Genomic DNA, 25,923 nt, shown 5'->3' on the forward strand with positions numbered 1-25,923 from the left:
TGTTAACAACGGTATATCTTTGTTGTCAGACTCTTACACCAGCTAGATCTTCATGTAAGCATTTCAGAAGGGTCAGGCTAGCTGAGTGTTTAAAGGATCCTGTTCTGTATCCTGGAGAGGGTATCTACTTTCTCTGTCCAATCAGCTCCCTTCTGGGATCCACATCCCCCTCCGTCTCAGTCTCTTGGCTCCTTTCTCCAGCTCTGAGCTGCTGTGCAAGCTTGGATTCCAGCACTGTTGCATGCCTGGGGGGTTATATATGCCTGGCTGTGTGCAGAGAGCCCACTGCAAGCTCTGTGGCAACCTCAGGGTTCCCAGACAGCAGAGACCTCAGTGCTGCCCTTGGGGATCCTACTCTCGACCTCAAGACCAAGACCAATGCTTTGTTCCACTGAGTCCTGTCCTGTCTCCCCACCCCCTCCCCACCCCCACCATCACCCATTACAGGTACAGGAACTGTGCTGAATTGGGAGGTCACTTCTTAGGGCTGTCACTTAAAGTCATGCCCCTCTGCCCTGGGCTCCACCAGCCTCTCCCCTGCTGTTTCATAGCCTGCAAAGCCTTTCTCTGCAGCAAGAACAGTGCTCAGAGGGCGTTCTGGGAAGGGAGCAGAGTGGCATGTCTCAGGAGTGTGGGAAGAACAGGGCCAGACTCCGAGAGAGTGGTGAGATGCTGGGTGTTGGAATGACTGTGCCCATCCCTCTGGGCTCTGTGACACGTAGACTCCTAGCAGGAGTATTCAAGCAAGAAGTGGGCTGCCTGCACCTCCTCCAGCAGGATGAAATGAACTGTCTACTAGGCTTCCCCTATCATGCCTGGCACACTAGAAGAATAAGTATTGGCAGGGTCGTGACCCATTCATTTCACTGACCCATATTTCTACATTTCCCAACTGCAGTATTTTTTTTCTTTCATTTTATTGTTTTATCTACAAACAGGGGGAAGTCAACTGGGAAAATCAGGGGTCAGGAGCCAGTCTGGGCCATCCAAAGCTGGAGTTGTTCCTGGGTGAGTCTCCACCATGAGGGCTGCCTCTTCTTTTTTCCTGCCCCTCGGTAAAGGCCCCTTTCCTCAGGGTAGCCTTGCCTGTTGCTCCTGAACCCTCTTGTGAGGGCAGGAGGATCCCGGGGAACAGGGGTGCTATGAAGACTGGGGCCCCCTCGCAGTATTGTTTTTGAACCTTGGAAAAGCTCCATCCTGGGTGCGGGAGTTAGTGCTTGGGCTGGAAGTATCTAGCAGGCTGTTCCCTCCCACCATCTGGGATCTTATTTTTAGCTGGGGTCTAAGACAATGAAGGGAAGGTATGTTGGTGGGTGGTGGTGGGCACATCATGGAGTCCATTTCTGTAGCATGAAGAGGAGGAAGTTTCAGCACTCAGACTGTGTTAAGTCCCAGCTGGGAATCAGCATGTGACTGTGTCTCTCTGTCCTAAACCAAAGTGAGGGAAAACTGGCCCTTTCTAGTAAAGCCGCAGCTCTCTGAGAAATACATGTGATGAGACACAAAATCAGGGAGACTTACTTTAACGGGTGGTAAACTTTCAGAGTGCCACAGAAAAAGGAACTAAATTTTCCATTACAGAAAAGTCTCATATGTAGGGCGAGAGAGATAGCATAGTGGGTAAGGTGTTTATCTTGCACACTGCCAACCTTAGCATCCCATATGGTTTCCCGGGCACTGCCAGGTGTGATTCCTGAGTGCAGAGTGAGGAGTAATCCTGAGCATCACCGAGGGTGCCCCCCCCAACACAAAACAAAAAAAGAAAATCTTCTATGTATAGTTGACACTGACATTTATATCTTTTTGGTACAGCTAGTTTGTTAAAATACTCTCGTGACAGGCCAAAGCGGCCAATTATAATGTGACATTTTACCCTTTAAAGAACCCCAAAAGGAGACAGTAGAGAACACCAATCCATGTGGAACTTGTCATTTTTTATCTTCAAATAGCAAACAACTCTGTTTTATAGCCCAACGTGCCAAGTAGGGTTTCAAGTATTTTATTGTATCGAGGTGATCCCTCATGATTCCTCCATGGGAAAGGCAGAATATTCATACCTCACGTCAGCGTTGAATAGCTGCTGTGCCGGGAATATGGAGTGAGTGGCCCAAGGCTTCAGTCTGTTAGGCTCAGACCTGTGTTCTGAGAGTGGGTGAAGAATCTTTGCCAGTTCTTTTATTTTGGGGGCAAAAATAGCTGTGCTCTAGGCTTACTCCTGGCTCTGTATTTTGGGGTAATTTCTGGTAGTGTTTGGGTGACTAAAAATATGAATTTACTTTTAATGAAATGTTGTAAAGTGTTTTATATTTGATTTGTGCTTAGTCCAGAGGGCAAAGACTGAGCTCTGAAATTGGCCAGTGCTGGGGGAGGTTTAGTTTTCGGAGGGGGACTGATACTTCCTGCTGGGAAGGTGGGTGTCGATTCAGGAAAGCCTCAGGAGGGGCTGCCACAATGCAAAGCATTTCTCTTCACGAAGTCGGGGCTTCCTTCATAGGGCCCAAATATTTGCCAGGCTGACAATCAACAAAACACCCTTTGCACACATAAGAATCCCACCCTCAGCCCCCACCTTTCATGCCGACATCCAGTTGACATTGGTTTCTGACATAGATATGGTGGTCCTGTCTCTCTTCCTGAGTAATCAAAGAGATTGTGAAGGCCCCAAATCAAGCACTTTATTCTGGAGTGATAGCACAGCGGGTAGGGCGTCTGCCTTGCACGCAGCCAACATGGCCGACCCGAGTTCGATTCCTCCGCCCCTCTCGGAGAGCCTGGCAAGCTACCGAGAGTATTGGATATGCCAGACACAGTAACATCAAAGTCTCCAATGGAGACGTTACTGGGCCCGCTCGAGCAAATCTCTTTTCTTAAGACAAATATTTTTTATGGGTGGGTCTCTGTGTAAAAATACACTGTCTTTGTTAAAAAAAAAATTTAAAAAAATATAGAGAGAGAGCATTCTTGCTAAACGAATCCAAGAAAAGGGAATCTAGGTAAAGGAAGGACAACAAAAGCTTTCCTAATGGAAAACAGCAGGAACTTAGGTGGATTGGTTCTGGGCACTAGAATTTCACTATATTCTCCTTATGCTATCAAGCCAAATTAATCGACTTTAATGATGATTCACTAAAAACCAATGAAAGCACAGCATGGGTCCAAACTGATAGGGAGAACACCAATAATCTACTGAAAATAAAATGAAAACATCCTACATGAGTTGTGCCATACTAATCACCATTGCTAAGGATTAGAATGCTGATGGCCTAGGACTTTTTCAGACAAAGTAGACAAGGTCTGATGTAATAGAAGAAGGCTCAGATTTAAGATTCAAGTATTCAAGTATTTATTTATATTTTGGTTTAGGGGTCATTCACAATGATACTCAGGGGCTAATCCAGCTCAGCGCCTGGGGGTTGCTCCAGGGAGACCATGTGGCACTGGGAATGGACCCCTGACCTCCTGCCAGTGCTCAGTCTGTTGAGCTCTCTCTCTGCATTCTATTTATTTTTGGGTTTTTTGGCCTCTCCCAGCAGTGCTCAGGGCCTACTCCTGGCTTGGAGCTCAGCGATCACTGCTGGTGAAAAGTTGGGGAACCAGACAGGGTGCTGGGAACTGATTCCAGGTGGGCCATGTGCAAGGCAAGTGCCCCACCCAACATCCTATCACTCCAGCCCCCAGCCAGTGCTACATTTATACAGGCTAGGTTCTGGGTTTCTTTAATGGTTTCAAAACTGTAGCTAACAGGAATGAAAATGGCATCAATGAATATAGCACCAAGACCTTAGAACAATCTAGACCAGTAGCTTGGTGACATACTGATAGAGCTGTTCGGTGAAGGCTTCTGAGGAGAACTTTTCCTTCACCCTGGCCCTGCCAGCCAGTCCCATTGTGACTTTCAATGAAGGTTCCTGGATGAACTTCTCGATGGCTTCTGAGAAGTGCATGGGGTCAGGCTCACACAGGAACCCCGTCACGCTGTGCACAATGGACTCCAGGGGCCCCCCAGAATTGACAGCGATGACTGGGCAGCGCATGTACATGGCCTCCAGCGGGACGATGCCAAAGTGCTCGTTGCTGGGGGTGTAGAGCACACATGTGCAGCCGTGCAGGAGAGAGATTTTCTGTTGGTCCGAGAAAGAACGCAGGAAGGTCACGTGCGGGCCCAACTCGGCCTGCTGGACCATGGCCTTCAGCTCCTGATAGTGTTCCACGTTCTCCTGGACTCTCTCGTCATAACCACCTGCCATGATCAGGTGAACCTGGTCCCAGTCTTGGGCTGACAGTCTCCCACGCAGCGTGACCAGAGCTTCCAGCGCCAATGCCAGGTTCTTCTTTCGTTCGTACCTGTTGATAGAGAGGAACAGGAATTTCCTTCCCTGGGGGACAAGGTCATCCAGTTTCTCAGGAATGGCTGAGTCGAAGCTGGTGACGTTTAGGGATGGGTAGAGAACATCGGGGTCTCTGTGAGACAGGGACTTGAATGTCTCCTTAAAAATGGCAGCTGTGAACCGGCTGTTGACCAGGATGCAGTCAGCCATGCCCGTGGTGTGCTCCTCTAGCCAGTCGAGGGGGGCCCTGTACAATCGCTTCAGGAAGGAATCTCTCCTTGTGAGCAGCAGATCGGGGAAGTGACAATAAAACAGGATCTTCTTGCGCCGCCTGGCCAGCTTGAACACAGGGATACAAGCAGACACCTGGCCAGAGCAGAAGTTAAGAGCAGGTTAACAGTGACTGTCAACTCAACATCAGCTGGACCAGAAGCCCCCATGCCCACTGGCTGGTCTCTGCTCCCCTAAATGGGGATGTCTTTCTGGTCTAACCCCAGGTGCTCCTGTAGTGTCCCGCCTCTGACCAAGGCCTTGGAGCACTAACTGGCTGTGTGCTGAATAAAGAACAATCTAGCGGTTTCCTCTAGAACTCCACTGGCCAATGGAAAGAATGGTCTATTGGCCACATTAACATCTCTCTCTCTCTTTTTTCTAATTTTTATTAGTGAAACACTATGAGGTACAGTTGTAGACTTACAAATCCTTGCGCTTGGGTTTCAATCATACAATGATCAAACACCCATCCTTCCACCAGTGCCCACCCTCCAAACATTTCTCTTTTTTAAAGGGCAAAATTAATTTGAACATTGCTGTCCTCCCGTTGTTCATCGATTTGCTCGAGCGGGCCCAGTAACGTCTCCATTTTGAGACTTGTTACTGTGTTCGGCATATTGAATACGTTATGGGTAGCTTGCCAGGCTTTCCCACACAGGCGAGATACTCTCGGTAGCTTGCTGGGCTCTCCGAGAGGGGCAGAGGAATTGAACCCAGCTCGGCCTGGCTGGCTGTGCACAAGGCAGATATTATACCCTTTTATAATAAAAGATTAAAATTTTCTTTAAATAACTGGGGCCAGAGTGACCATATAGTCAGGCATTTGCCCTGCAAGCAGCCCTGGCACCATATATGGTTTCCCCAGTCCTGCCTGGATGACTCCTGAGCACTGAGCCATGAGTAAACCTCAACACTGCTGGAAATAACCCCCAAAAGTACTTTTTAGACCACTCTGGGGACCAAACTTAGGGGGTCTCACATGCAAATCACAAGCTCCCTCTGAGATATCCCTCTGAGATATCACATGCAAATCACAAGCTCCCTCTGAGATATCCCTCTGAGATATCACCTTGTTCCTTACTTGATTTTAAAGGCCTGAGTTGATGCTATTTTGAAGAGGGGGCAGGTTACCCAGTGCTGCTGGGAGGTCAGTTTAAGAAGCTATTCAAGGCCAGGGCTTGAAGATGCTGTGCTGCTTATGCCCCACGGTGGTGCCCAGATAAGCTGTGCCACCCTGGCAATGCCTGAGGGCCTCCAGGATTGCACCCTGTGATGCAGTCAGTGCTGGGGATGGAACCGGGTTGGCCGCATACTGGGCCTTATCCCCTATTCTATCTTGCTGACCCTAAACTTCAGATTTTGTGGTAGTGTTGGGTGGGAGGGAATAACGAGAGTTAGATCCTAGATCTTTGGGGGGGCGGGGACATTATTTTATCAAAGAATTTGAGTTTTCCTTTAAAGACTAGTAGAGAGCGCTCTGAAACTTTTGAGTAGTGCATTGCCACGTTTAGCTTGGTGCTTTAACATCGGGGTAAGGGGGAGGGAGATTTCGCAGCCAAGGCCCGAGAGGACAGCATACACGTGACCTGGATGCAGAGTCAAAATACATCATGCAGAGAAGGAAGGAGCGGGAGTCGTTGGCACTTTCAGGGGTCCAATCTACCTCTGAATCCAAGTGATTCAGAATCCGATAATCCAGGGAAGATGCAGCAGCTGTCTAAAAGGCCAATTCTGGGCTCCAGGAAGGGGGGAAAGTTTGGAGCGTGAGGTCCAGTCCTCAGCACAATTCGGATGCGTGCACACTCAAGTGCGACAATCTTTAGGAAAAATTAAAGAGAGAGAGAGAGAGAGAGAGAGAGAGAGAGAGAGAGAGAGAGAGAGAGAGAGAGAGAGAGAGAGAGAGAGAGGAAAGGAGGCGAGTCCAGGGCCCCGGGCGTGGCCGCCTCACCTGGTCACACACCACCACGTCGAACTCCTCGTCGCCGAGGAAGAGCACGTAGAGGGCCAGGTAGATCATGCGCACGTAGGCGCAGAGCGCGGCGCCACGACGCCCCCAGCCCAGGCTCCGCGGCAGCCAGTCCCCGGCGCAGCGCACCGGCACGGCGCGGCTCTCGGAGAAGCAGTGGCCCGGGTCGTAGTGCGCCGTCCAGATCCGCACGCTGCAGCCGCGCGCCTGCAGCGCCAGCGCCGCGTCCAGCACCAGCCGCTCGGCGCCACCCACGCCGAGGTCCGGGTGCAGGAACAGCACGGACGGGCCTCGCTCCTGCGCCATGGCCCGCGCGGCCGTCCCGGACCCCCGTGGCCTCCCGGGCTTATCCGCGCATGCTCCTCGGCCCTGCTGGCCGGGCCCGGAGGCGACGGAGGCGGGGGGGCGTGTCCACAGAGTCCACAGACCACGCCCCCTCCCCGACGCGAGCGTCACTTAGGCCACATCAGCGCAAATCTAGAGTGGCCTGGAGACTGCCGGAGAAAAATGTTCTTGTGTGTCCATGGTCTGTGCCTTCCTTGGTAGCAACTGGCGTCTGGAGAGGATTCTGTGATCCATTCACAAAGAGATAGAAGGGCTGTAGTGACCACGCAACAGCGGAAGGCGTCGCTTTTCTCAAAGTCTGTACAGGCATTATCTAGGACAACTCAGGCGTCCTGGGTGTCGGCGAGGACCCCTGCCAGCCGGCCTGGGGGCGGGGCCTGCACGACTCCGGCGGCGGCGGAACCTGGGGAAACTCCTGCACTTCCCGGCTGTCGGTATCCGCCCAGCGCCCCTTACCTGTGTCCAGTATGGTAAGGCGACCCCGGCTTTCTCTTTTTCTCATCTTCTTCTTCTGCCCCGGGAGCGTCGCGTTCTGCCTTGCAGCTCGCCTTTTCCCCCTTTCTTTCGTGGCTCCCTCGCGTCCCCCAGCCCCCCCGTGTTGGTTGTCGCTGGAGGCCGCCTGGGCCTGGGGGTGGTCCCAGGCCGACCGGTTGTCGCTCACCCCTGTCTCTTTCTTGCCCTCTACAGCCGGGACCAACCCCCAGTGGCACAAACGTGGGCTCCTCGGGACGCTCTCCCAGCAAAGCCGTGGCCGCGCGCGCGGCGGGATCCACAGTCCGGCAGAGGTAAGGGGGGTCTACCCGGCGACCCTCCAGGAACAGGGGATCTGGGCCTCACCCGGCGCAGGGATCGGAGGGGCCCGAGGAGAGGACGCTTGGATACTAAGACGTGTGAAGGCCACTTGGGCCGCGATGACGTGGCCGTCGGAGCGCTCAGACTTTGGGGGTTTTGGAGGAGGTAGAGGCATTTGCAGTGTGCAGGCCCCGCTCTGCAAAGAGCAAAGTCAACACACAGGAATGGGGGCGCAAGACAACTTGAGGGACTTGGTGGATGAGTTGGAGCGACTCTGCACTCTCGTTTCTGAGTTTCCCCTCCCGACTTTGACAGGGGTCCTGGCTCTCCGCGTCCTTCCATCAGGCCCTGCTGGGCTCCGGATCGTCTGGAGCGAGAGCTTCCGTGCTATCTTCCTGCCCCAGTTTAGCCCCATTTCTTTCGTCCACACTTGGGTTTTCTGTCTCTTTTCTCCAGGGCCTTGTCACTCTGTTCTCTCCTCATCTCTGATGCTGTCCCACTGCCCCGTTTCTGGTGGCAGGGATGGCTCAGGAACCAGATGTGGTGCCCGGGATCAAATTTGGGTGGGTTCTCTGAGCCTCTGGTCTCTTCCTCTCCTGCACAGCTGTGCCGCAGGGTCAGTGAACTTAGCACAGTTTTCTCAGTTCTCTACAACCCTCCTTTCCTCCATTCTCCCTTCCCCAGTGTCTGTTAATTCTCCCTGATTCAGCGCCGCCGGACTTAATTCCTCTGTGATTGTCTAAACTCTCACTCCAACGTGTCATGTTCTCGTGGTCGTGGCAGCATTTATCATTCGGTATTTATCTCCTTCATAGACTGACTGCAACTGCACATTTCATTTCATTTCATTTCATCATCCTGTTATTCGTCGATTGCCTCGAGCAGGCCCCAGTAACGTCTCTTTCATCCTAGCCCTGAGATTATATTCAAGGCTATTTAGGAGAATGAGACCCATCATTGTTACTGGTATTTGGCATATTTGGTACGCCACGGGGAGTTTGCCAGACTCTGCCCTGTGGGCAGGCTACATTCGATAGCCTGCAAGTTTGTCCAAAGTAGGAATAAGACAATAAGATGTCATAAAAAAAGTTCTGTTAGGATGTCGCGCGACCGCTGCACATATGGCATCCAAATCCTCTCGTAGACCTGATGGTAGGGGATGAAGGAAGGAAACAGATGGTGCTACCTTGGCGGGGTATTTGAAGCACCTAGTAGGGTTCTAAATCCAGAGAAGTCTTTCTTTAGGGACACAATAAAAACCATCTTTAAGGATATCATGTTTCTTGTTGACTGCAATAGTTAAATCTAAGTGTGATGTTTTTGAACTTATATAAGGCGTTCCAGCTGAGCACGGAAATTCTAAGGGATCTGTCACGTGGTGCCATTATCTGGAAGGATTATAGTTTTCCTCTCGCAGGCCTTCAAGGGAAGGCTGCCAGGTACCAGCAGAAAAGTGTGTCAAGCTACGATTTAGGTTATTTGAGCCGAGGGTGCTGTCACTTTCCTGGGTTTATTCAGAGAATTTTGTGCTGGGATGGAAAATGTGTCCTGAATCTGGAGTTCCTTGGGGAGGAGAGCTCTTTTCTGAGGCTTGGTAGCACTGTGTGCTGAGACATATGGCTGTCAGAAAGTTTATTTATTTATTATGATGACTACTATTACTTAGAAGGACCACTCTAGATGATACTTGACCTGGTGTTGTGGTGCTTGAGGGCCTCTGTGCGACCTCAGTGGTGCCATGGACTGAGCATAGGGGCTGCTTACCTGCTGGCCTTCCGCTTTGCTACATGAGCTACTAGAAATAGTGCCCCTGCCCACTAGAAATTTTGAAGAAAATTGAAAGAAAAAGATGCCTCTTCATAGACTGAAGATGAAGTCCCCAATGCACAAGTGGGTGGAGGGGACTGCTAAGACTTTGCTAGCTGTGAGTTTGCTGTTTCCTCTTTTAACACACTGGGTGCTGTGCCAGGGTCAACGGCAAGGCTCCCGTGCAGGGACTCAGGGACCCTGCAGCCTGCTTGCTTCTGATCTGGGCAGTCTCTAAGTGTTAGTGACTTGACTGTCGTAGATATATGTCATCAAAAACTCTGTTGCTGCATTGTGGTCTCTGACAAAAAGTTCAGCTGGAGAGACGGATGGTCCAGTAGGAAGCGCAAGCAACTGACGTGAGTTTAATTCCTGAAATACAGAGCTAGGAGTAAATGCAGAATACTGCTGGTTTTATTCCTAGACTTCACAAAACTGCAGCAGAGAGAATCTAAAATGTGCTATTCAAGTGCCTGAAAGGAAAAGAAGAAAAGAGAGAAGAAAAGTGTCTGCCACAGAGGAAAGGCTTGGTGGGGGGGGGGGGGTTGTGGAATGTGGTAGGGAAACTGGGCACATTGGTAGTGGGAAATGTACACTGGTGAAGAGATGGGTGTTGAAACATTTGCATGACTGAAACTCATTTGTAACTGTATCTCTCATGGTGATTGAATAAAAATAATTTTTTAAAATGTACTGTTCAAGAGGCCATGAGAGATCGCTGTGAGGGTTGGTCTGCTTTGATCCTTGGCACCACACGGTCCCTCTTGTGCTACTGAGGAACATGCCCTGAGCACTGTACTGGTAGTAACCACTGAGCACTGCAGAGTGTGGCCCCAAAACAGTGAAGTGCATTGTTTAACGAGGTGCAGGACTTGGGAACATGGAGGACTCTAGAGTCAGAAGTGAGTCCTCCTCACCTGCTGCCCACCGAGGTATGTGATCTTGGTTCACATTTGCCTCTGGTAGTCAGTCTTTTTTCCCAGTAGTTTTCATGAGCGAAGGGCGAGGAGTTCCAAAGAAAGTTAACTTTTTTTTTTCTTTCCTTTTTTAGTCAGTCAATCTTAGCAAGGAATTTCTAGGAAAATTTTATTTGTAATGTTTTCCTCTTACAGGAAAAATGCCAGCTGTGGAACCAGGAGCGCAGGCCGGACCACCTCCACGGGCACGGGGGGGATGTGGCGATTCTACACTGAGGACTCCCCAGGGCTCAAAGTGTAAGTTGTGCATGAAGCAGATCCTGGTGTCCGTCCCGTGTTACAGTGCCACGTGGCAGTCCTCTCCCTCTGCGCCACGGCTGACATTTGCTCTCTTGAGAATTCCTACACACAACAGCCTCGGGTGGCCTGGGTTTGAATTGCCTGTGTATCTGCTGATTCGGCTGGGACCTGACTTTCAGCTCTTCTCTGTTTGCAAGGGAAGATTTTGTAGCCTTGTCAGAGTGAAGGAGGGAGCAGAGAACCTGAGGGGAAAAGGCATAGAGGAGGCTGTTTAGTTGTTCCTGTTCCACACTGAGAAATAGGAGTTACCACTTGATTGGCTGAGAACTGGGAGAAGTTTTTCGTGTCCTCCTGGAGGCAGTAGCTGGTATTATAGCTCAGAGTTTCTCCATTTGGCTGTTACCAGTGTTGTTGATTCCCTTGCTGTGGTAGCTGGTAGGTAGAACCTGGAGGCCAAGTAGATCACTTTCCAAGTTTTGGAAAGTGGACATTGGGGATAGGAAGTGGGCCTCTGATGACTCTTGTCCTTATACTTTATTTACCTCTATTTCTGGAGTTTCAGTTACTCTGAGGCAGATCTAATGCCCCATTCCCATAAAAGGATGTCCAGGGTGTGGCCCTTGTGATCAGGTGATAGGTGAGCTCCAGGTCACCATTGTCTCCACCTGTTTCTGTTAATGAACCCAGTGGGGGAAGAATCGAACTCATGACAGTAGCTGTAATTTGTGGAGTGTCTTGGGTGCAGAGCTGAGGTTCAGAGAAAGGCAGTTATGGGTAAAATAGAAACAGCAAGAATTAGACTCAGGTAGTTTGACATGAGCTCCACAGTGGCTGGTAGCGAAGAGGCAGAAGTAGGTAGTGTGAAGGGCTTTGTTCTCTGGGCCAGCACCTGGACCCGGATTCTCAATTTGGTTTGCAAAGTTGTTCTTGAGATTCTTGAGATTTGGTTGATCTTATGGATTAGCTTTGCCCCTTTGGGAGACATCTGTCATGAGGGAAGTTGTTTGGGAAGCCATCCTGGGGCTGGGTGATGTGAGTTGGCAGCTTTCTGTAGACCTTTGTTTGGGCCTTTGTTAGAGGTGGTTTTGTCATGTGGGCTTTTGCCCTGGGCTCCAGATGCTGTAAACCATGTTTGTATCTCACAGAGAGGTTTTTGGTGAGAGGACAACACAGTTGGGAATTCTTGGCCAGAGATCCTTATTGTGGAACGTGTTGCCTTTTCTTAGTTGCTTGGAATATTTTCTTGTTGGTAAGAATAGTGTTTCCCGAGAGTCTCAGTGCACATTCTCATTGTATGCATGTATTTAGTATCTCAGCAACCCTTTGAGAGAGCCCGATGGTTAGCGTTGTGTTGCAGATGCGGATAAGGAAACTAAGACTTCTGGAGGGATGTGACAGTGCGGGTTTCCAGATTCTAGCTCTTTGCCTCAGCACTCTGCACTCTCTGCTTTATGCCTCTGGCTGCTACTGTGCTAACCTTGCCTTAACAGTGGGGGAATGAGCGAGTTGTCTCAGGTCAGGATGCCCACACTGGAAAAGGGTTTTATTTAGAGTAAAATCTAGTTTATCCTGCAGTAAGCTGGTTAAATACACTCAGCCTTGTGCCTTGAAGATGGGAAGATGAACATTGAAAATGGATGAGGTGTGAGCTCAGACCTCTCTTTTCCACTCTGGCTGTGTGTTCTTTGGCAAAAAAAACAGTCTCTTCAGCCTCAATTTGCCTTAGGAGAAAATGGGATCAGTATTTGTTTTCATCTGTATCTGATGTTTAATTGATCAGACATTTGAAAGTGCTCTGCAGCCTACAGTGAGACTCTTCTTTGTCTGCCTGGTGTATTGTCGTCAGACTGCGAAGGTTGTCTTTAAATCTTAGTTTCATAAAACAGATGGTAATTGGATTGATTGCACTTAAGAGTTTGGAGGTCTTCTTCTTTTATTTTTTTTTTAATGGAAAGTAATCAGTTATGTGTAATTAGACTAATGTCTCCAGGACATCAAATTATTTATATAATTTTTAGTGTGTTTCACTTGGATGAACATTCTTCTTTCATAAATGACCACAATGCCATGTGACTCTCAAAATGTCTGCAATATTAGTTTTGGGGATATTTTTAAATGATGTAAATAATATTCTTGGGTAATGGTAGGTGTTCCCCAAACCCTATTCCTCACCCTCCCACCCCTGTCCCCTTAGGCACAGATTTTTTTTTTTAATTAAATCACCATGAGATACACAGTTACAAAACTGTTCAGGACCAGGTTTCAGTCATACAGTGTTCCATCATCCATCCTTTCACCAGTGGAAGTTTTCTACCACCATTGTCCTCAGTTTCCCTGCCCCCCCCCCCAGGCACTCTTGTATTACAAATATAATAATGTATTATTGCTAAAAGTAAGCTTGCCTTCTCTTCTTATTTCCAGTGGCCCTGTTCCAGTATTGGTTATGAGTCTTCTGTTCATTGCTTCTGTATTTATGTTGCACATTTGGGGCAAGTACACGCGTTCATAGATTCGGCTACATCCATCTGTCTGTCATCTGAAGAAGAAGGAAAAAAATTCAACATATCTTGGACCAAAAGCATAGAGATTTTCTGTTCATGAGAAAAGAAATTTTCTGTAAGCTTACTATTTCACAAGCAACTTAAGAATTGAGTTTAAGAAATCAATTTTTTTCTATGGGTAATAAACTTTATAATTCATTTATACCAAGTGTGATGTTGATGTGTGACTGTCCTTAGTCCCTTTGCTTTAGATTTACAAGTAAATACATAGAAAATATGTTTTGTGGGACAGCTTTCTTTGTTGGATTGACAGTTCCTATTATCCATGTAGTTATTCAAATTCATGCTACCGAAGTTGGCCTTGGTTGGTTTTCTTCTAGGTATTTCTGTGCTGGTGATTGTCATTTTGGGTGTTCTGCAGTTTCCACACAGGGTGCTCATGACACTGTCAGGCAGATCCGTGTTCAAAGGCAGCAGGTATGCACCGGACAGTCGGAGAAGTCAGCCAGAAACCTTGGAAGGGATGTTTGCTCCTTCTGTTCTTTGTCTCTAAAACCACAGATAATATGTTTCCTCTTTTCTCTCCCAGTTCTTAATTCTCTGAGTGTAGAGCAGACTTTATATTTGTCACTGTTCCCTAAACCTGAAGATAATTTCGAAATGATATTTTGATTCGAATCCTGAAACTGAGCTTTGGAATAATTCATTTGCTAAACTGACTTTTGGAGTAATTCATTTGCTTAACGGTTCACCAAGTGCAATTTTATTTACTTATTTTAATTTTAGAGCTCTTTCTAAGTCAGTCAGTTACCAGCATTTCTAAACCGAGTTGGTATAATTTCAAACAAAAATAAAAGCTTTCGGAGTTTCACGTGATTTACCTTCCTGGGCATAGGCATTCAGTTTTTGGTACACCCTCAGAAATACTTTGGTGACATAAGCTGAAAGGTCCATTGTCAGAAATCTAGTACCCTAAGTCATGTTTCTAAAGAAATTTATGAAATATTTAGCAGAATCACAAGATAATGAAGTATGTTAGAAAGCGGTTTTAAAAGCATCTTTCCCCAAAAGTAAACCTGCTTAAAACAGTTATAAAATAGATTGAGCAGTTCTATACATAAAAAAAAAAAAATCTCAGTCGAAAAGTAATTTAACTGTTAAATCTAGGGCACTGGATGGGTGAGGTCCTTCTAAATCCTAATGGATGACAAGTTATTGAGAAGAAAATGGGAAAAACTGGTTCCTTCAGACCCTGGGACTTACTTATCACATGAATTGGTATTTTTGTTTTGAAATTTGATACAGAAGTATGGATTTTTACTTGGAATAAGTTGAAGATGTGGGTCTGGAGAGAGGGTACAGCGGGGAAGGTGCTTGTGTTGCAAATCACTGACCTGGGTTTGAGTCCTGGCATCCATATGCTCCCCCAGCCCTCCAGGAGTGATCTCTGAGCACTGCTGGGTGTGGCCCAAAAACCATTGCCCCCCCCCCCAACATCTTTTTTTTGTTTCTCCAAGATAGATCTTCGGTGGATATTTTTGGTTCTTCTGATATTCAGGTTGATGTAGCAGGTACAAATTGTGTTTTAATTCGTAAAAGCAAACCTCAGGGAATTGTTTTTCTCAGTGGGGGATGCTGTAGCCACTTGGGGGAGCTATTTGGTTTTGAGGGGTGCTTTTTTCACTGCACAATGCTCCCTCTTAGCCCATCTGTCTGGCAGCAGCCTCTAGACCGCATTTCCAGTACAGGGAGCTTAACACAAAAAACACTCGTTGGCCGCTGCAGGCATTTCATTCAGCAGAAGGAACACTGGTGGTTGGGCATAAAGATGTACAAACGTTTTATTATGTAGCTACTTTTGGCTCTGGTTACACATTGCTAATCCCATAACTGAGAATGTTCAAGCTGTTCTCTTTCTTTTGTTTCAATTTTTAAAAATGGTGGTAAAATGCACGTGATAAAAAAAGTGCCATCTTAACCAGGACTGTCGGAAGTCTTTGGCATTAAGTACCTTCATAATGTTGTCCTGTCCCCTTCATAGTCTCTACCTGAAACACGTCTTGCCAAATCGAAGCTCCAAACACAGTAATGACTCCTCCCCTCAGCTCCTGCAGCTTGTCATCTGAATAGAATCGTATGCATTATTTTTACTTTTTGGTGACTGAGCCCACTGAACAAAAGGTCCTTCGGATTTATCTGTGTTTTGTAGCATGCATCAGAATTTCCTCTTGAAGGCTGAATGAACGCCTTCCTTCACTTCTAGAGCAGGAACCTGGACTGTTTCCTAAGCTCTAGAGCCCTATGAGGCATTTATCAAACCCATTTTTGAATGCCTGATGGATCAGATTTTTACCGGAGTTAGGGCTACCTTGGCTCAAAGAATTTTAAGCTCCCTTGACTCTGGGGTCTAGTTTTTACACTTAGGAGTGACTATAAGCCAGCATATACGGAGCAACACTAAGTGATTACGATTTGGAAGATGGATTACATTGTCACTGGAGTTGGGGCTGAGTGTTACGTCATTGGGGAACATCATGTTTGAGAAAGACACCCAGAGTTGCTGGGACTAGTGGGGACATGAAAACGCAGGAATCTCTCTGCCTAATACTCCCTGGTTATGTTCCAGAAGAACAGTAAATAAGGGAAGATGTTCCTGGGAGAAGTAAAACACCCCATAGGTCTTTACACCTATACTAGTGTTGGCTAAGATTTTTTTCCCAGGTGCCAATGTTTACGGAGAAAGAATTGAAAAGGAATTTTAAGAACGTGCTGCCATTGCTACCATGTTAAAGTGAATGAAAATGTCTACCAGACTGCCTTCATTCAGTAGCACAGAATACTATACCTAGGAGCGATAGCACAGCGGGTAGGGCATTTGCCTTGCACGCAGCTGGCCCGGGTTCGATTCCCAGCATCTCATACGGTCCTCTGCGCACCGCCAGGAGTAATTCCTGAGTGCATGAGCCAGGTGTAATTTCTGTGCATCGTGAGGTATGACCCCCCCCGCAAAAAAAAACACTCAAAAACCACAAAACTGTATTGAGAATTACTAGTTCTGGTACTCTGTGCTTCAGTGGCTCAGAGCTGCCTGTGCTGAGTGGACAGTTTCATTGCCTCTCCCCAGAAGTTCAGCTACCAGGATCAAATTTGCCTGATAATTTACACTTTCAAACTTAGGGCATGTCCTATCTCAGCTTCCAGGCCTGGCACCAGTAAAATTTTCAACACTAGCTCTACCAATTGCCAATTGTGAGATCCTTGGAGATTCACTTCCTTTCTCTAGTTCTTTTAAAAAAAAACAGGTAAATGAGTATTGGTATGACAATTTATTCCCACCAGGTAGGATTAAACAGAAGGAGAGATCCAGGAATGCTTTGTTAATTAGCTAAGAAAGAGGTTATTTTAATAACTTTATTTTTTCTTTTTGGGTCATACCTAGGATGCTTGGGGGTTACTCCTGACTCTGCACTCAGGAATTACTCCTGGTGGTGCTCGGGGGACCATATGGGATGCTGGGAATTGAACCCGGGTTGGCCGCGTGCAAGGCAAACGTCCTACCTGCTGTGCTATTGCTCCAGCTCCCATTTTAATAATTTTAGAAATGTAAGTTTCTTATTTAACAATCTAGTGAGAAATGTGGTATTTGCCTCCATTTTACACAAGAGGAAACATTTAAATCACTTTGTTTTAAATCCACCCTCTCTCTTTCTGATGTAAGCCCCAGGTCCACCCACAGGGATTTACTAAGTATTTGGGGTGAGGATGAGAAAAGGGTTCCCTAATAGTAGAGATTCTAAAACAGAGCTTTTGAAAGCAATCCTGGGAAAGTGCCACACTATCACTTCATATATTTAGAATATTAACAGGACTTCAGTCTGAAGTTTTTGCTTGCACAGACTAAATTCATTTCTCCATCCCACTCCCAGGCTTTACGGATTCGATGGAACTTTTGCAGTTGATTGTAGAATAAGCAGAGTGTTTACTCCTAGAACAAACTTACTGATGCTTTGTCCTATTGGACTTTGCGGAATGTCCTGACATGAGGTAGCTCATCATTGCTAAAAAGGGCTGGCAGTTGAGATGCTCCAACCCTCATCTCGTGGGAACTATAAGGTAGATTAAATGATGATGGAGAAACTAGATAGGAAACCAGCTCACGGCCCCTTCAACCATTGGTGAACCAATTGCTGGGACAGAGTTTGCTTGTGGTGTTTGGACAGTGGTGCCGAGGCTTTCAAACTTGTCACTGACACCAGGAAATTCAGAATGTGTGGCTGCTTGTTCCAACCAGGAAAAACAGTGAATCTTAGACTCCCTGCTTGTGGTTGCGAGTTTCTCTGTCTTCTCTGGCACAGCAGAGACAAGGACCCCCCGAGACCAAGGATTTGCCAAGATCATACAGCGAAGGCATGGCAGAAAGACTTCCTGTTTCCGGAGTGGGGCTTCTTCCCAGAACTATTGCAGGAGGCTGATTGTGAGTCAGCTCTCAAAGCCAGATGATGTTCCTTTTGAGGCTAGCATCCATTGAGATACACCAGAACTATGTCCTCCAAGGAGGGGGTGGGGGGCTGAGGAGTGTTCATCAGAGAGGCAGGGTGAAGGCATTAAGGTGAGTGAGGAAAAAGGATCATTTTAGTAAACACTGGAAGAAGTCAGCAAGTTCATGGGAGATGGTAAAGAGAGTAATTGGGAAGGAGCCAGAGAACAGCAATCTTTTCATTCTTGTGACCAGAGATATCAGGTGAGCGGGGTTGAGGTTTGAACTCAGATTAGACTGTTTATTTTTAATTTATTTTTTGGTACTGGGGCTATACCCAGCAGTGTTCACGGATAACTCTTAGCGAGGCTCTGAGGACCATATGGGGTGCTGGGGATTGAACCCAGGTCAGTGAAATGCAAGGCAAGCAAGCACCTACCTTGCTGTACTGTTTCTCTAGCTCTAAAGAGTTTAAAGTTATTATTCCTCGGGGCTCTGGCCATGAGATCCCTTTCCCATGCCAAAGACGCAAAAGTGGTTAAAACATACAGATGAAATAAATAGGATTCAAAGGGGTCACCTGTGGTCTAGATCAATGTTCTTCAGCCTTGCTGCATCTGCAGACCCATTCACTGGCTGGCAGTTACACACAGGGTTGTGGGTCCATGAACTCATGATCACTGGTCAAGATCACTGGCCTGAGGAAAATGTTTATGTTTCAGAAAGCAGAAGAAGACATATGGGAAAGAATTGGAGTCACACTTAAAAGGTTTGCTGGAGGCTGGAGAGATAGAGCAAAGGGATCCTGGCATGCTTGAGGGGCCCCTACTTTGATCCCTGGAGTCCCTGGCAGTGCTGAGTGTAACTCTGGAAATCCTTGAGGAAGAATGGGCATCAGACCCTCACTGTGAGGCCAAGTGTCACCAGAGATTGTTCCCACCTTCAGCACCCTGAGAAGGGTCTCTCTGCAACCCCCCCCCCCCCCACGCACAAAGGGCTCATGCATCCTGAAACACTTTCTTCCTATTATCTGTGGCCATCAGCGATGCTCTGCTCTTTGGCACCATTCTCCACTGTGCCTGAGGATTTCACCTGCCCTCTGTGAACTCGCATTTGGTGACTGTTGCTTGGTGGTTTGCAGCATCAGCTAGTTGTGGCACCTGAAGAGCAAGAGAGGCGGGAGAGTCCCTTTTCTCCCTTGCTCCCTCCCTGTGGCTCTCAGCAGCACCCTGTGTATAGACTCTGTGCCCTAATTGAGAGTGCGGCCAATTCATACTTCCTTTCACTTCAGCTGCACAAACCCCTCAACGGATTCCAGGGAGAAAGGAAAGTAAGAGATGAAAGTTGGGGCTGGAGAGATAGCTCAAGGAGCAGGATCATACGTTTTGCCTGCAGGAAGGCCATTTTTTTTTCAACTTCTAGAAATGCAATTTTAATTTAACTTGTTTTATATAAATTGTAAGTTTTGAAAGTGTTTTTTGTGATTAAATACTTTCACAAAAAATGTTTTTCATTCTTTTTTTTATTTATTTTTTTTACAGTTGTAGATTTACAATTTTTTTTGTGCTTGGGTTTCAATTATACAATGATCAGATACCCATCCCTCCACCAGTGCCCGTTTTTCACCACCATGGATAATATCCCTCCCACCCCCATCCCCCCATCCCCCCCTGCCTCTGTGGCAGGACAATCCCCTGTGTTCTCTCTCTCCTTTTGGGTGTTGTGGTCTGCAAAAGAGGCATTGAGTGGCAAACATGTTCAGTCCATAGTCTACTTTCGACATGCATCTCCCCTCCTGGGAGGATCCTCCAAACATCCTTTATTTGGTGCTCCCAGGAAGGCCATTTTTGATCCCTGGCCCCACAGGGTTCTCTGAGCACCTCTGGGGGTGGCTCCCTTCGTATGCAAAAAAAGAAGTGAAAGGTGCTAGTATGCAATAATGATGCTGGGTCAGGATTTCCCTTGTGGGTGAACCATTTAATGCCAGTGTAGCGTCCCCTCTGGCCCTCTCGACAGTATGCAAGGTCTGAGCTCTGACTCTATGTTGTCCACCTGGCAGAGACTTCATTATAGAGATGGGTGGATCTAGAGGACTTGAGGTATACCTCTGTGCAAACAAGAGAAGGGGGTGCCAGGGATCCCAGAGAAGTGTGTCCATACTATCTGCCTCCTTTGTGTAGTTCGCTGCTGCGTTTAGTAGTAATCAAAAGCCCAAGCAAACTGAAACAAATAGGGAGTGGTCCTTCTTCACAACTTTTGGGCTTGCTGCAGACTTGGTGCTCTGAAGATGCTCTCTGCTCTTCCTCTTTCTGTCCATCCTCCTTAGTCTCCTCTCCCTCCTCCTCTTCCTCCCTTTCTGCCTTCATATTGCTCCCTTCTTGCTTTATTGACTCTTGAATTCAATTCTTCCTGGGCTAGTGTGTGTACAAAAACACTAAGGCATGCAAAGGGACACAATCCTCTGATAAATGATAAAAAACTTATTTCTGTCCCCAGCCCCTGAATTAATAAGTTGGAGAGCTCATGCTTAGCAGACACTAGGACCTAAGTTCAGTTCCTGGCACTGCATGCCCTCTTCCAGCACTGTTCCCTGGTGTGGTCATGGTCACCCTGAGTACCACAGTGCCAGGCCCGAGCACCCAACTGGCAGGTCCATTTGGCTTGGCATAGCATTGCCGCTGCCTGGAGTAACCCAGGGCCTCAGGTACCTCGGGGAGTGGCTATTAACAAAACAAAGCAAGAAAAACAAAACAAAACAAAACAAAACAAGTGATTCTCATCTTTTTCCAAGTTGGTATGGGTTGAATCAGGGCCCCAAAGTTCCTACATAGAAGTCCTAATGCCTAGTGTTGTCTTTGGAAATAAGTTTGTCATTGCATTTGGAAATAAGGCCTTTGCAGACATAGTCAAATTCATGAGCACAGCCAGCCCTGAATCTGGACTGGCAGCCTGGTGAGAAGGGAGGTTTGGGCACAGACAGTCACATGGGAAGAACTGAGGTGAACATGTACACCTTCACCCCCTCCAGCCAGGGACAGAGACTATCTATCGTTACTCAAGGACCCAAATCTCCAGCACCTGGATTCAGCCATTAGCTTCCGTCACTGTGTATTGTCACTCAGGCCACCCCATTTGTGATATTCTCTCAGGGCTTTCCTAGGAAGCCAATAACAACAATATGTTATGGGGGAAATCATTTCCTAACTCTAAGCATTGATGAAAAAAAAAAAAAAGCCAAACCCTGTCTTCAGAGTTCCTTCTTACCTGCAGCAGCTTTGCAATCTCTTGATTTCTGTATCCCCAAACCCTTCTCCATTATTAGCCTGAATGGCTTTGATTCTTCTCCCCTCCTTTCCCTGGGGAGTAAGTAATCACAGGCTCTGATTCATTGCTTCCCAAGCAAGTTTTTGATGACTCATTTTGCTTTCTAAGTATCTCGGTTTGAGAAAGGTGGTACCCCAAAGTCAGAAACATAAGCATTTGACTCTAGAAATGTCTTTCCTCCATTTTAAATGAAAAAAAAAACACCCCAAAACCTAGCTTTTGTTTATTCATGAGGTCAGCACTATTTCTATTTGGATTCTTTAACCTGGAAACATTCATTATATAGTGGAGTGAGAAACCTCTCGTGTTCTGACTCAAGAGCTCTAGAAGGGCTTGGTTGGTGGTAAATTCTTGGCAGGGGGTTTGATCGTGATCAGAGTGTAGCTGAACATTTAAAGCACCACTGCAATTAGGCCTGAACCTAGGAAGTTCTGACAGTCTGCTGGGATTGGATGGTATATGCAGCATCTTGGGGGCCCAGATTCACAAAAGATGAACTTCATTGTGAAGCAGGTCTGACTCTGCTGATTTTACCGAGGTCTGCTGGGATGCCTGACCCTTGGCTTGGTGTTCTAGAAACTTGGCACTTGAATTGTTCCCTAACTCATTTGGCTGGTCGACAATGTGATTTATTTTGCACACCTGCTACAATTCTGAGAGTCTGGACTTTGGGTAGTTGCCAAGGTAATCATGTCTCTGTGACCATTTCTAACTAAATCCTGGTACACTGAATAAGTGTAGGGCTCCTGGACAGAAATACTGTATTTATTACAGTCCTTTCACTGTAATCCCAGAATAAGCTCACTTGATGTGTCCCTCATAGGAGGAAGTATTTGGATTTCTCATATGTGTGTCTCCATCCTTTGTGTTAATTCCTGTTGTAATCCCTTTCACTGTCATGAAATTTAGCTGTGAATGTACAATAAGCTAAGTTCTTTGATTTTATGATCCTTGAAAATTCATTAAGGATATGAGTTGTCCTGAGGATCACTGACATTCATGATTGTGTAGGTTTTTTACTTTTAAAATAAATTATCTTTTCTACTTTGTTTCTCTTTGGTTTTCAGATCACACCTCACATGGTACTTGGGGCTTGCTCCTGACTCTGCATTCAGGATTCACTCCTGATGGGGCTCAGGGTACCATGAAGTACCAAGTGTGTAAACTCACACAAAAGGGGGCACAGCACACAGCGGCGGTGGTTCTATCTCTCCCGCCACCCGTGTTCGGTAGTCTCACCCTTCCTTCTTTCCCCACCCTGAGGAGGTTGACGGCGATGGGCAGGCAAAGGAAGGAACGAGGGCCAGGCTGGTTGGTATTAGTCGCAGTTTATTCCGATCCTCTCTCTATCTACACCAGTCTCCCTTCTCTGCCTCTGCTCCCTTTCTTCCTCCCCCATGCTACTTCATTCTCCTTCGCCATCCCCCTTTATCCGCCTTCTTTTCCTTCTGATCCCCTGCTTCTTCCTTCTGATCCCCCAGCCCACTCCTACAGTACAGTTAAATCTTCACTCCATGAGGAATTGGGGGAACAGTTACACATAGGTGCGGTCACAATCAATAGGGGTAGAAATCTTAGCCTCAGGGAAAGCCGCTCCTAGGACAGATCCTTTCTCAGCACAATGACCCACCCTAGAACGGGATCCTATGGGTGTGTCTCTCCTCTCCTTGTCCAACAAGCATATAAGAATATATAATATAAATCGTTTTGTATGGATACAGTAAGAAATATCTTAAACTTATAGAATTGCCCTCCTAGGGCCATCTCGATCTCGGACTGCAGTGCTCAGGCCAGATAATCTTTCCCGCCCCTAGCAGGATCCTAGTCTTGTCGTTACTTTTGGATCATGACAGCATTTGACTATGATCAAACTCTTAACTTAGAGTTAAGAATCATGGCACTTTGGCCTGGCCCATTTCGATGCCAGGGTAGCTCACCGCTTGCCCTGGGACCATTCAGTCCCTCGTCGGGACCCTGCTTTTGGGGTGTTAGGAACTAAGGGCAACTGAGGCTTAAGTCGAGTGAATAATATTCAAAGCCAGTCAAATCCTAAGTTACAAAGCATAATGTTAACGGTCTTCCTGAATCTATACAAAAAGGATATTACTTTAAAGTAAACTGTTCATAAGGCATAAGGAGAGGAGAAAGGCAATATTTCACTCATACATATAAAATCATAGATTTCTGAGAAATCTAGAAGTAAAATAAAGGCCCTCCCGTTGAAAGTAAAGGCCCTCCTGTTGATCATCGATTTGCTCGAGCGGGCCCAGTAACGTCTCCATTGGAGACTTTGTTGTTACTGTGTTTGGCATATCGAATATGTCACGGGGAGCTTGCCAGGCTCTGCCGTGTGGGCGAGATACTGTCGGTAGCTTGCCAGGCTCTCCGAGAGGGACGGAGGAATCGAACTCGGGTCAGCCATGTTGGCTGCGTGCAAGGCAAACGCCCTAACCTTACAAATTAACAGAGTCTGATTAGGGGGAAAGCTGATTAACTGGGTGGGGAGAAGAGCATAGGGAAGGCTGTTTACAGATAAACACAATGGAATGGAAGTGCCTCAGGAGCACTGTGATGGGTGTAACCAGAAAAACCTATGCTTTTTGTGGAAGAAGGACAAAGCAATGTCACCCTACACCAAGGACCAAACTAACCATAGGTTAGTTGCATTCAAGGCAAATACCTTACCTGTTGTTCTATTTTTCCAGCTTCATAATTCAATTTTTTTAACTTTAACTTCCATCTATCAAGCTTCCTTTACACCATCCTAGACATCTTGATACACACCACCTTTAATGTTCTGATATCTCACGACAACGAATTTTATAGGTGAGAAAATGGAGGTCTATAGAGGTGGCATGATTCACCCCAAATCACGAGGTTCCAGACCCCTACCCTACCTTGCCAGTGACTGGCGAAGGGGAGGGGGTGTTCAGTAGACATAATGCCTTCAGTATTAATATTGTGATGGTCCTGAGACAATTGGGACATCTGGTTGACCTACATTAACTCCATGACCTTTAAGAAAAATAAAAACTTTATCCCACTGGGCACTTCTATTTTCTTAAAGGAGAACAAGTCCCTGTTAGATGTTGGGTGTATTTGGCCCCAAATTGCAAGTATAGTTACCCGATTTCTTCAGGGGATCAATTTCCATCCTTTTCCTGGCTTCCCAGTGCTCAGTCTCTCCCACCTACTTTCCCTGCCTGCTCATCCTCCTCCCCAGGTCTGCTCACCACATTTTTCAGCATTACTGGTTTTAATTTCCTTTACCATCCCCTTTGCAAAAACTTCTTTCCTGATTTAATTACTATTTCTCTTAATTCAATTTTGTTCTCTTGATTGTCGTTAAACTCCTAAAGTTGTTTCACCGAAGAATTTAATGGCCAGGCCACTGCCCCCCTACTCCCCACACTGTGCTAGAGATTAATTGGTGTCATTTTGCCTCCAAACAGGTAGTTTCTTACTTCTCTTCAATTATCTCTGGGAGAGGGGAAGTGACCATCCTTCTTCTCAGCCTTTCTGAGAACAAACACTGCTGGGGGCTGCTTTTGAGAGAGGAAAACAGAGAAATAGCAGAGAGAGAAAGAGAAAGAGAGAGAGACAGACAGAGACAGAGAGACAAAGAGACCAGGGAAGGACAGGGAGGTGGGAGAGAAAGCCAAATATCTTAAATATTTCTCTACCTTCCTCTGATGATAGCGAGAGTATCCAGGATACTTTGTCAGCTTTGGCCCTGAGCAAACGGGGAGAGTTCTGGAACTGTGAATTGGGGGAATAGAAACAGAAAAGCTTTTGCATAGACTTCCTGTCCCCTGAACTGTCTTGTGAAAGGAAATCAAAACTGTGGAATTCCACCTTCTGGCCATCTTCCTTGATTCAGCAGCCTTTTGACTATTCCTTTAAGCTCCTGTTTTCCCCTGTTCACCCACCGCCTTCATCTCCTCTACTTTCCATAAAAACCATGAAAATTGTGGCTAGAGGAGGAAGCCTAATTTTGGGCAGGGGTCCAGTCCTCCAGTCAGCTTCATGCATAATCCAGGGACTGAATTCCCTTTCTTTGTGTGTGAGAAGCACCAAAGAGAACTACAAAATACAAATTCTGGGGGACTTTGAAACAGGGCCCAAACACCAGCCTGCTTGGCATCTAGGTGCTAAGGAGCTCTGTTCTCAGCTGTGCCTGAGCCTTGGTTCTCTGTGTATACTGAAGCATCGTGGGATATGTTAGGATATATGCCATGTGAAGGGAGTACAGAACTGTTAGGATTCATGTCTGTGGCATTGCTAGGCACACAAGGAACCATCAATAGCCAGTATTCATTACACAGACAAGCATTGGGTCTTTTATGTCATAGAATTGCAATTTTGGGGCTGAAGAAGAAATTGAAGTCCTTTAGGTCTTTGTCCTTCCCTTCCGGCTCCTACTGGAATGAACTAAGAAAGCCTCAGTTTAATCTGATGCTCCTGAATGCCACCTAGGACAGGACATTCACTGTTTCTCCTGCCTTCCTCACACCCCTGTGAGGATGGCTGGGGTGTCTCAGGCAGGAAAAGAACGCAGATTGTGGGGGAATTGGGGGATGAACCCTACAAAAGGGCCTTCATCCGGCAATTTCCTGGCCCCCATTCAAAACATAGCATACATTAGCTCACTAATTCTCTGGTCTTCAGGAACTATGTATTGCTGCAACAGAGGCTTATGAAATAGAGCCTCAAATAGCATTTTATTTTTTTCTAATGAAAAAGGAGTCACACAGTAGGCATTCTGGGGCTGGTATGGTAATATTCTCTATATAGAGTACTATATAAATAGTACCATACTCACTATATAAATATATATAAATATAATAAAAAACTATATTTTTATCAATGTCCTTCTCTCTTTTTTGTCTCTCTG

At 46.7% G+C, this 25,923-nt stretch overlaps 2 protein-coding genes across 2 annotated transcripts; one reads left to right on the plus strand and one right to left on the minus strand.

Moving 5' to 3' along the window:
- Positions 1-1,812: 1,812 nt before the first annotated feature.
- On the minus strand, positions 1,813-6,924 carry ALG2 (ALG2 alpha-1,3/1,6-mannosyltransferase). The gene is made up of 2 exons (XM_056117322.1): positions 6,550-6,924; positions 1,813-4,694 (listed from the first exon to the last, which is right to left on the minus strand). The coding sequence occupies exons 1-2, from the start codon at positions 6,871-6,873 to the stop codon at positions 3,792-3,794; spliced, it is 1,227 nt and encodes a 408-aa protein (XP_055973297.1). The 5' UTR covers positions 6,874-6,924; the 3' UTR covers positions 1,813-3,791.
- A 366-nt stretch (positions 6,925-7,290) lies between these two features.
- Positions 7,291-13,432, plus strand: SEC61B (SEC61 translocon subunit beta). Its single transcript, XM_056117323.1, has 4 exons — positions 7,291-7,382; positions 7,600-7,697; positions 10,623-10,724; positions 13,149-13,432. The coding sequence occupies exons 1-4, from the start codon at positions 7,380-7,382 to the stop codon at positions 13,234-13,236; spliced, it is 291 nt and encodes a 96-aa protein (XP_055973298.1). The 5' UTR covers positions 7,291-7,379; the 3' UTR covers positions 13,237-13,432.
- The last annotated feature ends 12,491 nt before the right edge of the window (positions 13,433-25,923 follow it).

The sequence above is a fragment of the Sorex fumeus genome, unplaced genomic scaffold (assembly GCF_029834395.1).
Source record: "Sorex fumeus unplaced genomic scaffold, SorFum_2.1 ptg000034l, whole genome shotgun sequence".
In the NCBI taxonomy this organism is placed as follows: domain Eukaryota; kingdom Metazoa; phylum Chordata; class Mammalia; order Eulipotyphla; family Soricidae; genus Sorex; species Sorex fumeus.